Source organism: Bombyx mori, chromosome 21, assembly GCF_030269925.1.
Source record: "Bombyx mori chromosome 21, ASM3026992v2".
NCBI classification, from domain to species: Eukaryota; Metazoa; Arthropoda; class Insecta; order Lepidoptera; family Bombycidae; genus Bombyx; species Bombyx mori.
In genome coordinates this window covers 13461617-13476804 of record NC_085127.1, presented here as the reverse complement: position 1 = coordinate 13476804, position 15188 = coordinate 13461617, and the positions used below count along the sequence as shown (strand labels likewise).

At 43.3% G+C, this 15188-nt stretch overlaps 1 protein-coding gene across 1 annotated transcript; it reads right to left on the bottom strand.

Annotated features, from left to right (window-relative positions):
• Positions 1–1797: 1797 nt before the first annotated feature.
• Positions 1798–14237, bottom strand: LOC101737100 (zinc finger protein 30). The gene is made up of 14 exons (XM_012689491.4): positions 14109–14237; positions 13746–13991; positions 13421–13555; positions 11845–12225; positions 11420–11611; positions 10196–10333; positions 9273–9400; positions 8605–8679; positions 7440–7572; positions 5872–5987; positions 5206–5347; positions 4790–4909; positions 3200–3397; positions 1798–2018 (listed from the first exon to the last, which is right to left on the bottom strand). Exons 2-14 carry the CDS (start codon positions 13866–13868, stop codon positions 1824–1826), a joined length of 2076 nt encoding a protein of 691 aa, XP_012544945.2. The 5' UTR covers positions 13869–13991; positions 14109–14237; the 3' UTR covers positions 1798–1823.
• Positions 14238–15188: the final 951 nt, after the last annotated feature.

Below are 15188 nucleotides of genomic sequence, written 5' to 3'. Positions count from 1 at the left end.
CTAGTGTATATAGCGAATTGGCTGTGTCAGGATAGCACTCACCGCGGGCCCTATGGGCGGGTCGTGCCCCCTCTCTCAGAGTGTAGGGGGGCGAATGACGCACTGCGCCCCCCGCCGGTCAGGGGGGTGTGACGTGTGGCGTTCGGTGCTCGATACTCGACCGTATCGACGTATGTCAACGTTCCGATTTTATTTTATTTATTACATTATTATTTTGTATTGTTATCCAAATAAAAACCCAACTCAATTTTTGGGTGACCACGGGGACCGGTGATTGAAGAGCCTAAAAGCGTCGAGAGTGGATCCGGGAGACTCGACCAAACGTGTTTTGGGCGACGATGACCTTGCTTTGCCCCGTCGCCGGGGTCGGATATGTAGTTAGCGAGGGCCACGACAAAAAGGTTATTGTGCCGTGGTGCTCTTTCAAAGTAGCGTTTTGACGCTTTATTTTGTTAAGATTGAATGATTACTGGTGGCCCGGATACATTTCCAGTTTCACCAGGACAGGTGGGCGAGCAAAGGCTCAGCCAGGAGGGGTGGGATTTGCTAACAGTCACCCGGGCGCCTCCAAAGGAGACATAACTACTCAAGAGCAGCTGCTTTGCGAATGAACCTACTACCGGATCGATCGCGACCCGCTGAGAAGATCCGGCGAGAAACTCAGTGGGCTAATGTGTGTATTAGTTTGCACGTCGAACTCTTTGTCGAGTTCGACGAGTACGGTTACCGGTTTCCCTAAGCCTGCTCTTAGTGTTAGAGCTGAAGGCGTCTAATGCAAAGGTTATTGGATCTGATGGATCTGTAAGGACGTGTCTAGGGCGTCGACGGTGACTGGCTCCTGCATGATCAGGATTCGGGGAGTAGTCAGCGGCGCCAACGTAAGGCTGTTATCATGACGCATAGCCTTATCAAAGTACCGTTCCGACGCTGACTTCATGTATTTCCGGATTGATTCGAGGCCCAGGTCGTTGTGTAGGTCAACGTAGGGATTGGAGGGTGTCTGTGTGTGCGGGCCGCGTGAGCGAACACCACACTCGCGTAAGTTATGACGGGCTTTATGCAAGTTTTGTAAAGTGTCACCTAGTTCCTACGTAGGGACATTTTACTCCGCTTACAGATCATGGGATAGAGTCTGCCGAGAAGAAACGCGGCACGGTCGTGGAATGATTTTATATGCGGGCGCAATGTCATGGATGCATCCAGGATGACTTCCCAGGTACTAGACCTTCCTGGCCCAGGGTATGAGTTGGTTAAAGAGGGTAATCGGGGGTTGACGCTTCTCTAAGACACTACTTACGTATCGGTTTTAGAGCGAATGTGAGCAATCACTGGGTTCAGGACAGGTGGGCTTGCCCGCGAGCGCGGGTGGCGACGTAGCGTGGTGATGTCTATTGGCTCAATCAATCGCTTAACATCAGATGTGCCGTGAGCGCATTCATCTATGTATGCTATAAACAATTTATTGGTAACAGACGACAAAGGTTGAGCGTTGAGCGTTTTTATTATTATTATTGCTTAGATGGATGAACGAGTTCACGGCCCACCTGGTGTTAAGTGGTTACCGGAACCCATAGACATCTACAACGTAAATGCGCCACCCACCTTGAGATATGAGTTCGAAGACCTCAGTATAGTTACATAGGCTGCCCTGCCCTTCAAACCGAAACACATTACTACCTGCGCGGACTCACAAGAGGTCCTACCACCAGTTTTCAATTAATATGCTTTTAGATTAATATGTTGATGGCTGTAAGGGTCCCCCACACGCGCAGCCGCCACACAAAGTGATACTACAAGTTTACAAGAACATTTTATTGCCACGTTCACGTGTAAGCGAAGGGTTCGTGAGGTTTGTCCTTGCCCGTGCCGGCCTTGAGGCGCCTCTCCAGGCGGGTGCGGCTGACGTACGGCGCGGGCTGCTTTAAGTGCACCGTGCGCACGTGCACCTTGAGGCTGTTCGACTGACTGAACGCCTTGCCGCAGATCTCGCAATCGTAAGGCCTCTCCCCGGTGTGACACTGGGAAATTTAATGCACCGCTCAATCAAAATATGAACATTAGAATTATATTGTGATATTGCAATGGTAACACCTAAGTTCTAAGTTGCTAATGACTTTTTGGCGGGAACGCGAGGAGTGAAGTTGTGTGATTTGTTTTATTTTGTCTATTTAGTGTTTCGTCAGGTTTAAATGTGTAATAACGGTGGTTTATTAACTGTTTAATATCTGTGAAAGTGCACAAATGTGGGAAAATGAAACAAAGCCGCTGAACGTAACTTCTCGGGATCCTCCAAAAAGTCCACTGAAAAAGTCTCAGTAAATGACCACCATTTTACTGAGATTATACTTCATCCCATATCATCTCGTTTCATTTCATAATATCATTTTTCATACAAAAAAGTTATCATTAAAATTAGACTTGACCTAAAGGTCTTAGTTACGAGGTCATAAACTCCTTAAAAAAAAGTTGCTAATTTTAAGATTTGCGTTTGGCAACCCTCTCTTCCGTTCCAGCATTTTAGCTACGTTCATGGCAAGTTGTAATTTAAATTGATAAAATAAGAATAACCGCAAATATTTAATAAACAAGCCTGTATTTTATTTATACATGCACCATTATTTAGTTCTGTACTGCTGAAAGAAGCTATCGAAGCATATAGATTTGACAATAATGTTGAAACATGAGGTCAAGTCTCACGCGTCACGGCGGCACCAGCTTTTCTCGTCTACCTATTCGCTGGTAGGCTGAGAGACTATTTAATCTACGCCTGGACCGGTAGGTGAGCTCACGGGCTCAATCTGAGAAAAAAATCTAAGACTTATGTAGGCAGCGGCTTGGCTGTATTCCTGGCATTCCTGAAGTCAATGGGCGACTGTAACCACTCACCATCAGGTGGGCCGTGTGCTCGTCTGCCTACAAGGGCAATAAAAAAAAACACTAGCCCTAGTAAAAACACTACTTCGCAGAATCTACCACCGGATCGAAATCGCGGACCACTGAGAAGATCCGGTAAGAAACTCAGTGGACTTGTCTATGGGTTAGGTCCGTGACCGGTGCTTTAGAGCCCTAAAAGCACCGAGAGTGAATCCGGGGGATCCGACAAGACATGTTTCGGGCGATGGCGGCTAAGATAAGACACCAGCCTTGGGAACTGAGATTCGAGACATATACTTAGCAAGGTATAGAACAGCTAACGGACCCTAAAATGTCTGCTGAGTCCGCCCTTCCCCTTGAAGGCCTTGAAGCAGACGGAGCAGGAGTAGGGCCTGAGGTCGGAGTGTATCTTCTCGTGCATGTACAGGTTGCCGGGGTTGTGGAACGCCTTCCCGCACGTCTCGCACTTGAACTGCCGCTCCTCCGAGTGGGTGCGCTTGTGGTACGTCAGGAACGCGTTGCCCTGGAACGAGCCGCTCGTTGGGAGGGGAGGGGGGGTAACCGAGCTCACAGCCCACCTGGTGTTAAGTGGTTACTGGAGCCCATAGACATCTACAACGTAAATGCGTTGAGACGTAAGTTCTAAGGTCTCAGGTATAGTTACAACGGCTGCCCCACCCTTCAAACCGAAACGCATTACTGCTTCACGGCAGAAATAAGCAGGGTGGTGGTGGTACCTACCCGCGCGGACTCACAAGAGATCCTACCTCCAGTAATGAAACCAGTAATGTTACTATAAGCGAATAATAATTAACTAAAAATAATATTACATTTTCTGATACATAAGAGAAATATGTTATGTTGTATTGTGTTAGCGCGTATGGGGACAAGTGATACTCAAGACGGCCAGTCACACACTAACATTTATTTTAAACATAACATGTTGCAAGCCAGTTTTTGTTGTTTTTACTTGTTGTTACTTTTTGTGTATCTTTTTAGCTTGTAATATGTATTGTGTGCCTAGTAAATAAATAAATAAATAAATAAAAGGTGCGCATCTTAACAACGTGCGACCTTATGCGATTTAATACGATCTCTAAGATAATAATATCTACCTTCAAACAAAAAGAAAACAATACTAATTTATTCAAGCGAAAACTTTAACGTTTTGCATACACTCCGTGACGCCGCAACCTAAAGCAAATGTTTCAGAGCGTTGACCTCGCGCGTCGGCTGGTATTAATTTGAATTACATTGCTGCTAGTGCAAATATATTTTATATTTCATATTTTTTTATACCTATTATTAGTAGGTGGACTCACGTGGCTCAAACCCGGAGTGTTTTGCTGGTGGTAAGACCTCTTGTGTGTCCGCGCGGGTGGGTACCACCACTCTGCCTATTTCTGCCGTGAAGCAGTAATGCGTTTCGGTTTGAAGGGTGGGGCAGCCGTTGTAACTATACTTGAGATCTTAGAACTTATATCTCAAGGTGGGTGGCGCATTTACGTTGTGAATGTCTATGGGCTCCAGTAACCACTTAACACCAGGTGAGCTGTGAGCTCGTCAAACAACTAAGCAACAACAAAAAAAAAATTTTGCTAACACCGGCACTATCCAGAGCAGTGCTTCGCAGAATCTACCACCGGATCGGAAACGCGACCCACTGAGAAGATCCGGCGAGAAACTCAACGGGCTCGTTCTCATATGAGGTCTAACAGCAGCACTGCCAACGTTCTAACAGAGTAAAGACTCTCGTAGTCTGGTTTTGGTTGTGTACCGCCTAAAGAGACTTATCTCGGGACACTCCACCGCCTTGGCGGACAAGAAGTCCTTTCTCCTCACAAAATTTTGAAATGAGATCGACCACCCCGCCCACCCTTATTGATTAGAATGTAGTAAGACGAAGATCACTCACCCTAAAGCTCTTTCCGCACACGTCGCAGATGTGGTCCTTCTGAATGGGGTAGGGCTTGTCGGGATGGGTCCGCCGGAAGTGGTTCCAGTACTCGCGCGCGCTATGCACCTCTTGTGAGCACTGCACACGAGCGAATCGCTACATTATTCTATTATTCCTAAGATGGTTGGATGAATTCACGGCTCATTTGGTGTTAGGTGGTTACCCGAACCCATAGACATCAACCACGTCGAGACATGAGTTCTAAGTCTTAGCTTTTACAATAAAACGGCTGCCCCACCCTTCAAACCGAAACGCCTTACTGCTTCACGGCAGAAATAGGCAGGGTGGTGGTACCTACCCGCGCGGACTCACAAGAGGTCCTACCACCAGTAAAGCAGCACTAGTCTGGTAGTCGGGGCGGCCAGGTCGCGTACCTGATCGCACTTGAGGGGCCAAGTGAGGTTGGTGGGCTTCTTCCCGTAGTTCTTGGGGCGCTTCTTGGCGTGGTGGCGCCGCGCGTGCGCACGCAGCTCGTGCCCGCTGCCGAACGTCTCGCCGCACACCCGGCAGCCGTTGCTGGAACACGCCCGCCGCACACCCTCCTTACTTCAACACTGCTCAATCTTAAGCTAAATGGGAAAACGCTACCGGCTGCCAGGGTTACCTACCCGCATCCTACGATAAAGACATAGCACAAAGCAGGTAATTACGTAAATAGTCTTTGGTCAAAATTGTACCAAAAAAGTCTTTGGACAAATTGGCCATTTTTAGTCACTCTGTAGCAAGAGGTAACACAGAGGAATTTAATAAAAAACCTATATCGCGTTAATGATATTTACAAACTTACGCATCTCGAAATGACTGGCAATACTCCGAAGGTCCTCATCATTCACTCCAAGACCCCCCCCCCCACTATAAAATAAAATAGAGAAACCCACGTTGCGAATACAGGTCCTCCCGCCGTCTCCCAATTTGACAAGTCAAGATTAACGGTTTCCGAATCTTGGACTCTTAATTACAGCTTTTTCTGAATGATATTACATAAGGCCATGAGTTTAAGGGCTGCTTCGGCTTGGCACATTGTGTGAGCCCCGACTTACTTGGTGAGCGTGAGCTCGGCGTGCTTGACGGACGTGACCATGTGCCTCTTGTAGGCCTCCAGCGACGCGAACTGGACGTCGCACTCCGCGCAGTACGGGCCCGCTTCGGACTTCTCCTGACCAGTCAAATATCAACCACCAACTTCAGTATTTAGTTACTTATATTGATTCATTAGCAAAGTGTATAGTCAGTGTTAGCAATTTCGACAGGTTTGAGCCTTTTGAGCAGGGCTGGATTTAAACTTAATGCCGCTTTTGGGCACTGGAAAAAGATCCGACCCCATGCTGGAATTTAACTTTTTTTTTTTTTTTCCTACCTATGCTGATAACCTTGAGAGGCTATTTCAGCTTCGCTCTAACGTTTGTAGGTGAGCTCACGGGGCTCAAACCTGACGACGATGCTAACACGAACCCTAGCAAGAGCCGTGCTTCGCAGAATCTACCACCGGATCGGAAAGGCGACCCACTGAGAAGGTCCGGCGAGAAACTCAGTGGATTGTGTCTGAGAGTTAATTTACTCGTCGAGCCTTTCGTCGCAAGCGACGGGTTCGACGAGAACGATGACCGGTGCTTGAAGTACCTAAAAGCAACGTTAGTGGATCGGGAGGATCCGAGATGACGTGTTTTGGGCAACGTCGACTGCTTTCCATTCTGTCCGTAGGATCGAGAATGTAGTTACCGGCGGCCACGATGAGAGGGTTCTCGTGTCGTGCCGCTTTATCGAAGTTGGAATTTTACTTAAGCTTATAGTTAATACTATATATATATTTTTCAAAATTAAACAATGTAATATATTGCAGAAACTTTATTATATTGCTGAGTCTCTATATCGGGCAAGGATTAATAAGACACGTGTCCAGTTAAGTGACTAAAGAATATATTGGGATTACAATCTAACGAAATCTAACTAATCTAATCGCGAGACTAACGCAGCATCACTGCAATATAACTATCGCTCACCCATACATATTAATAGTTGCTATGGGGACATATTTTGTAGTCAAGTACAAGATGTTATATACTCCATAAACATAAATAAATATTTGTTTATTTTCTAGCTTTCAAAATTTGCCGCTCTGGGCACTTGCCCGACTGCCCCTAGTGTAAATCCACCACTGCCTGTGAGCTCATCTACTCGCCCGGTAATGCTGATATAGCCTCTCAAGGCTATCAGCATAGGTAGGAAAAAAAAAGCAAATCAGACAATCATTTCGAAAGATGGACACATTAGGTAACATAATTCGTTGAACTTGTATGAGGGTAGTACAACATAGAGCATTTTTTTTTCTACCTAAGCTGAAAACCTTGAGAGGCTATATCAGCGTAGCCTTAACTAGTAGGTGAGCTCACGGGGCTCAAACCTGACAACGTTGCTAACACGAACCCTGGCAACAGCCGCGCTTCGCAGAATCTACCACCGGATTGTAATCGCGGCCCACTGATAAGATCCGGCGAGAAACTCAGTGGGCTGTGTCTGTGGGTTAATTTACTCGTCGAGCCCTTCGTCGTAAGCGACGGGTTCGACGAGGACGATGACCGGATAGAGCAGTAGATCCAGTGGTACTCACATCCAGGTCCTTGTGCATCATGGTCTTATGCATGGCCAGCCCCAGGCGGCTCACGAAGGAGGAGCCGCACGCGCCGCATATAAACTCCGAGGGGTGCTTCATGCGTACGTGGCTCAGGTACGACGTCCACTTGCTGTCCCCAAAAGAAGAGCCCCATAAGAGAGGGAGAACAACAAATTAAAGTGTTATCTAGTTTTTTTTTTGACCTGGAGTTAAGCGGTTACTGGAGCCTATAGACGTCTACAACGTATACGCGCCACCCACTTTGAGAACTTAAGTCGTAAGGTCTCAATATAGTTACAACGGTTGCCTCGCCCTTCAAACCGAAACGCATTACTGCTTCATGGCAGAAATAGGCAGGGTGGTGGTACCTACCCGCGCGGACTCACAAGTGGTCCTACCACCAGTAAATACAGCTTGTATATCGGGAATACAACTTGGCGTCGCTCAGTAGAGCAGGAACTGGGCGTTTCGGGTATGACGTGGGAATAGCTAAAACATACTGCTCAAGATCGATGCAAATGGAAGAATTTGATCTGAGCCCTACACTAGATATGTGTCGTTCGTTTAATTTTAGAGATTCAGATCAGTACTGACCTGTTGACAAAATGATCCGGTTCGTACGACCCGTTCAATAGAACGTTTGGATTACCGTTTATCACATCAATTTATGACGTAATTAATATTATCAGGTTACTGGCTGGATAAAGTTTAGTATTGAATAACAGCTTAAAGGAACTGTTATAGTTCGATTGTTTACGTGAGATCAAAACAATCCAAATGCGTTATGCGTCAATATGTTACAACGAACGACTAAACGAGACAGGCGCGGGGCGAGACGCGGCAACCCGAAATGACCCGAATGACTGTCATATGGTTCTTTTCTTCTGATTCGTAGGTTTTGTGTTAAACGAGTCGATTTAGTGAACGACTCATATTTTTTGAAGTGACCCTTGATTGAAGCATCACATACATCCGACGAAATTCTTACAAGATTATATTCAGTTTTTTGTTCTTTGTATTGAAAAGCATGCAAATTTCATCATCAAAAGTCATCATTATGAAAACCGGTACAGTCATCACGTCACACTGGTTGTAGTACCGACACCGCCCCCGCCCCGCGCCGGACCCCCGCCTGCCCCCCGCGGCACCCCCCAGTACTCACGTGGACACCTCGTCGCAGTGTTGGCACTTGTACGTGACGCCCCTGTGCCAGCGCTGGTGCTGCTTCGCTTGGGTTCTGTGAACATCATCCACATCAATTGCGGTACCGATTTGGGTGTTTAAGGGATCCATTTACAGACTCAGAGCTTGGTTTCGTTTGAAATCTTTATTGAATTCATTTAGCATTGTCACTCTGTTTTTATTGAAGTGAAACTTCTTGAAACTTCTGCTACTTCCACGGTGGCGGATTTGCAGTCTTGGCCGCCCTAGGCCCCAAGCCATCAGCCGCCCCTTTCTCAGCATCCACCATATAGACTACATAATGAAATTACTTTATTACCAACATTTATCTAAATAGATTTAGAAATTTAGGAAAAAACAATTGGTGTTATTTCGCAAGAATATGGTAGATAAGTTCTTACAACTAGTTATTTGCTCTAACATACTCTGCAAACTTGGCGTACTTGGTTATGATAACTTTTACACGAGTGTGTAATAGATTGCACTATGCAGTGCAGTCCGCCCACCATATGTTATAATAAGTTTATTGACACGATTGGGGCCGCCCCTAAATCTGGCCGCCCTAGGTCCGGGTCTACCGGGCCTTAAGGTAAATCCGCCACTGGACTTCCAACAAGGTTGCGAGTCTCCGTGTCTGGGCGCACTTACGTCGTGGCGGAGACGTGGTCGCAGTAGTTGCAGGCGTACTTCTTCTCGTGGTTGGAGGCGTGCTTCTGGAACTGGCGTTTGTTCTCGAAGCGGAACTTGCACACTGGACACTCTATTGCACCCGCGCTCTACGAAACAAAACAACGTTTAGACGAACGAGGAAGACGCGGCCCCCGGGTAAGGGGGCGCCACGTGTGCTGAGTCCCTTTACTGTCCAGCAGCGGTTTAGCAACATGTATCATTGTCCTGGTCATATTATCTGTCGACAGCAAGACAGCCATAGCAAGCAGGTCATTGAAAAATTTGAACAGAGTTCTGCAAGCTAGTAAATCGTCTGAATGCTCATCGGGTCTCTTTGTTGTGGCCGTCATAAGAGAAACCGAAAATCAAATGATGTATTTTTCACAAGCTAACGAAGGCCTTTGCAGCATACGACAGGTTAGAAAAAAAAAGATTGTGTGGTTTTATGAAACCACGGTAAAAGTGAAACTTTTTTCACATTATAAACATTTAACTAAAAATGTTTGGAATAATATTCCATTAAGGGTATAAAAATCGCTTTATCAATCTTAATTTTATACTTAGAAAATTGGAATGATAATGGGAAAGGATAAAAGTAGACAAGTCTCCAACTAATATTTTTATTGAACCCGCCGCCATATTGGCCTTGGCTGCTCCGACGAGCGCCTTTCACTTTATCCCTACTCCGCGGCCGACCGTCACGCGACATGCAACACACAGACGAAAAACTTTGAGACGGTGTAATAAGTTTCACTTTAACAGTGCTGCGATTTTTGGTAACACTTCGTGTGACGGATAGGAACATTGCCATACAAAGTACGGCTTTAGAATAAACTGCATGTATTCATTATTTAATCTTTTTAGTAATAATAGATTTTTAGTGTTAAACACAAGGTACTCACGGGTGAGTGCTTGGAGACGTGATGTCTCCAGGCCTCTGTGTCTATGAAGCCCTTGTAACAGAGCTGGCACTTGTACTGAGCGTTCATGTAGTTGCTGGAGTACTGCCGCTTGTTGATCTCCTCCAGCTGTTCTTCTTGCTGCAAGAATTAGGTACTCAATTCAACTACACATCGTAACTCCGGGCATTTCAATATTGCAATAAATGTTACTATATAATACATCTTGTAAAAACGAATATTTCAAAAAATGTAATATTAAAAAAAAAAAGACATGCCTGCTGAGTTTCTTGTCAGTTCTTCTCAAGACGGAGACTAGTTTTTGTGAATTGGCGGTAGTTCTTTTTGACGTTCAACAAGTATGTACTTTCATTTATGTTGAATAAAAAAATTGATTTGATTTGATTTGAAATAACGAGGATTTATTCCCGAAAGCGAAGTCAGGTGGTGGAATTAAGCGATCACTACCGCTCGAAAAACTATACTTTGCTAATGTTTAGTTTGGGCACCACGCAATGTAATTTAAATCAACTGATGGGGTCAACGACACATGAAACCTATACTTTTCTAATGTTAAGCTCGTACACCACGCAATGTAATTTAAACAGCTGACGGGGTCAACGACACATGCAACCTATACTTTTCTAATGTTAAGCTCGTACAATACGCAATGTAATTTAATCAGCTGATGGGATCAACGACACATGCAACCTATACTATTCTAATGTTTTTTTTTTTATTGCTTAGATGGGTGGACGAGCTCACAGCCCACCTGGTGTTAAGTGGTTACTGGAGCCCATAGACATCTACAACGTAAATGCGTCACCCACCTTGAGATATAAGTTCTTAGGTCTCACGTATAGTTACAACGGCTGCCCCACCCTTCAAACCGAAACGCATCACTGCTTCACGGCAGAAATAGGCAGGGCGGTGGTACCCACCCGCCCGGACTCACAAGAAGTCCTACCACCAGTAATGTTAAGCTCTTACACCACGCAATGTAATTTAAATCAGCTGATGGGGTCAACTACATTTGCAAATAGTAAGGAACGTGTTGGCTTCGGCTGAGTAAAGGATATTGGGATTATTATTAGGGAGGTAATGTAGTTAAAAAGTCGTTGTGGTCGATTGTGTAATGCAGTCAGTATAGTAGTATGGAGAGATGCGCACACACCTTCCCATTCTGTAGGCGAGACCTATGTATGCCCTAGAAATAATAATACTAACACTCAATGTTGTTATTGTACAACATTCCTCCAAGACAATATCGTCTTCAGTGACCCCACCCGTATTTTTCGTTCTTCTACGTTTCTTTCCCGCAGGTTCTGCCTGTACTCTCTTTTTACTTGGTCGACCTCTCTTTCTGGACTGTAAAACTTCTGTTATCTCTGGTGGTAACGCCGAAGAATCGTCTGTTGCCTGCAATTTTGTCAATTTTTTTTATTGCCCTTGTAGGCAAACGAGCATACGGGCCCACCTGATGGTGAGTGGTTACTGTCGCCCATGGACGTCAGCAATGCCTGGGGCAGAGCCAAGCCACTGCCTGTCGTTAACAGTGTTATAAATCCGAGAAAATAAGGATAATTTGCTGATGCAGTTAGGTGTTATCGTATTTTAGTAAATGTCGTAATATTTTAGGGAATACCACTCACTTCGACACCTTGAAAGTCTTCAGCCAAAATATAATCAACTTTATTCTTATCCTTTTTGGTCGTTTTCTTTTTGGCTTTCTTAGCTTTCTTTATTTTGTGCATTAAAAGCGGTTCGTCGTCGCTTGTCTCTTCTAGCTGAGAAGGGAAATCACCGTAATCCTCATCTTTCACATACTCGCCATCCTTACGAAATATTTCATTCACTTGCAGGTCATTTTCTAATGATGTTTTACTATCTATCGCTATGTCTATTTCTTCTTTAATTGGAAGCTTCGGATCGTCGGAAACTGTGTGAATTGTTTTAACATCTGTTTCAGTGTACACGGCGAATGGTGTTTTTAAATTGCTTCGGTCTAGTTCTTGGACTGATGTGATTGTAATCTGTAAAAAATCACATTAATTTCTGTATTTTAAGAACATATTATGTTAATGTATTAAATTAAAAATCTAGGAAACGAATTTCGAGTTTGAATTTGCTAGCTGGGTTATGCTAATTTTATGGTGTACAGACCTTTTGTTTATGATGTACAGTTAAACAAGGTTAGGGCCCACCTACTGCAAATAGCTACAGAAACCCATTGACGTCACGAAATGCATGACTGTGTGCAGCAGACATAGGCAGGATGGTGGTGACCGTTCCTTGTGGGTTTACAACACTCCCACTACCATTATATGCCATCAAACTATAGGTGTATAATACTCAGAGAATGCTGCTTTCCATTCTCCATTGAATTCCTTAGTCATATTTGCCAGATCCTGGTAAGAGATGGAGTGGTGCTATTATCGGCTAAAGCTATACACAGTTGAAAATTCTCAGTTCTTAATGACGGTCATGCCCTTGGTATGGTCAATCCTGATGGGCAGGAGTTATGCCTATATCATAGGCTATACCATAAAAGGGTTTTAGTAAAAAGGTATAACTGCAATTACAACAAAAGCTGCTTATTAACACTTCCTTTGCGTTTTCACAATTCACAGATACAGAAATGCCACTTAATTCCCGCATTTGCTCGCAGTTTAATGTGTGATAAAGCTTGAAATGCATACACACAAAAATGATATTTATTAAAAAAAAGATTTTTCCTTATGCTTTCTTTTATCATCAGTATTTTAGTGTACAGGTCATTTTAATTGCGACAATTTATTTATAAGTACCACTGATACTCACATTCTAGCAGATTATAATAGATTACAGGTAACCATTCTATAATACGCTCGATACGTTTCTATAAATTCCTGTGTTAAGCAAAATCGTATTATAAGAGACTAGAAACCAGTAGAAAGAGGAGAATTTTTTTTCAGAGTGAAACATCTCATGTAGCATGTATGTATTTTTTTACCTATTATACATAAAAAATAATCAGTAAAATTTTAGTTCTTCCCATATATTGTGTATTCATAGTGCATAATGTAATGTTCTAAATAATTTTAAACAAAAATCTTGTTATTGTGTTGTAGAGGTACCGTATATGAGGATTTTAGGGATTTTTTCTTTTCATATTACAATGGAACCATATTTATTATAAGAGGGTTACCTGTGAAAGAGATGACATTTTGTAATTATAAATAATCTTACCTTTTTACCAGAGTTTAGTATTTGGTAGAGCACAGATTGTCCAAGTAAGCACTTAGTTTTGAACCTACTATATTTTTGCAATAATGCTGCACATACATAACACACACACTGCGGCAAATCCATAGAACAGACAGGCTGGAAAAATATATTGTAATGATTAATATTACAGGACAGAACATGGTGGAGTTTTAACTTGTGTAGACTTTTTGTTTTGATTAAAACTTTTTAATGAATTGTCTGTCCATTGATACTTTTATTTTTAATAAATCAAAGTAAGTAAATAAATTTATCTGATAGTTTTATTTATTTTATGTTTTAAACTTACATTAACTCCTAATGTTTCTTCAAAATAAGTTTGTAATGGATTAGACTGTAGACTGTACATTTTAACATTAAATTGTAAACACATCCGACACACCGACTCTTTATCCATGTTTGATGAATTCATGTTTACTAAACGAATTCACTCAGTTAAACATTTTCATAGATTCGCGGCATACGAGATAGACTTATAAAATAATAGAGCTTCTAGCATAAAAGTACTGTTCTGGTCAACGGTTAATGAGCATTTCTGTAATATTTCAATGATAATATAATACATAAATAATAATTATAAACTATGTTTCCTAACAAAGATATTGATTTAAAACAATAATACTGTATAAAATTAGGAAAATAGAATTCTAACTTTACAAAGGACGCCGAGTTTCCATGTTTGTTTGACGTTTTGAACGTTTTATTTTTGCTTTATCTTGTAATTGTCATTAACAATCTGCGTTTAATTTCAGGCTTGCATTTTAAAAGTTCTCATGTGATTAAACACTGGAATAAATACATTTTAGTGTAAAATATACCCAAAGCAAGCACTTTTCGCCGGATCTTCTCAGTGGATCGCACCTTCAATCCGGTAATAAGTGCATTTTTACAAATTAGGTGCCCTCGGGCTGTTAGGTCTTCGGTGTTGCTCTCGCAGCTATTAGTAAATTTTACTTTTTTTTTCCTGCCTATGCTGATAGCCTTGAGAGGCTATATCAGCTCCTCCTTGAAGTGTAGGTGAGCTCACGGGGCTCAAACGGGGTGTGTTGCTAACACTGGCCCTGGCAAGAGCAGTGCTTCGCAGAATCTAGCACCGGATCGGAAACGCTACCCACTGAGAAGATCCGGCGTGAAACTGGCTGTGTCTATGGGTTAATTCACTCGTCGAACCCTTCGTCGCAAGTGACGGGTTAGACGAGGACGGTGACCGGTGCTTGTACCTAAAAGCACCGTTAATGGATCGGGAGGATCCGTAATAACGTGTTTTAGGCGTCGTCGATTGTTTACCATTCGGTCTACAGGATCGGGCGCGTATGATCTTAATAAAATGCTTTATTCTAAAATGCTCCGTGTGGAGTGCTTCGTGATTTGTCGGCGCTGCTCGGAGCGGCTTCGGCAAGGCAATCGCGGCACACGATGCCTACAATAAAATACCTGAGTCAATCACGTGAACTTTGTGTTTCCAAATAATGTGTTCTATCTCATTCTCCCGCCGGCTGAATCCTATACATTTATGTGTTTGTGTCTCTATCTAGGGACTTGTTTTTTCGTTTCGTTTCATTTCGTTTCATCGAGTTTAAAATCACAACGATTGTAAAGAAGTTTCCCTTCAATATATACTTTTTACTCACAAAAGTTTCATTTTTACCTCCCAAAATTTCATTTCACCCCATTTGGGGTAATTTACCCCGGTTTCCCGATCGCTGGTATACAGGATCGGGTATGTAGTTTC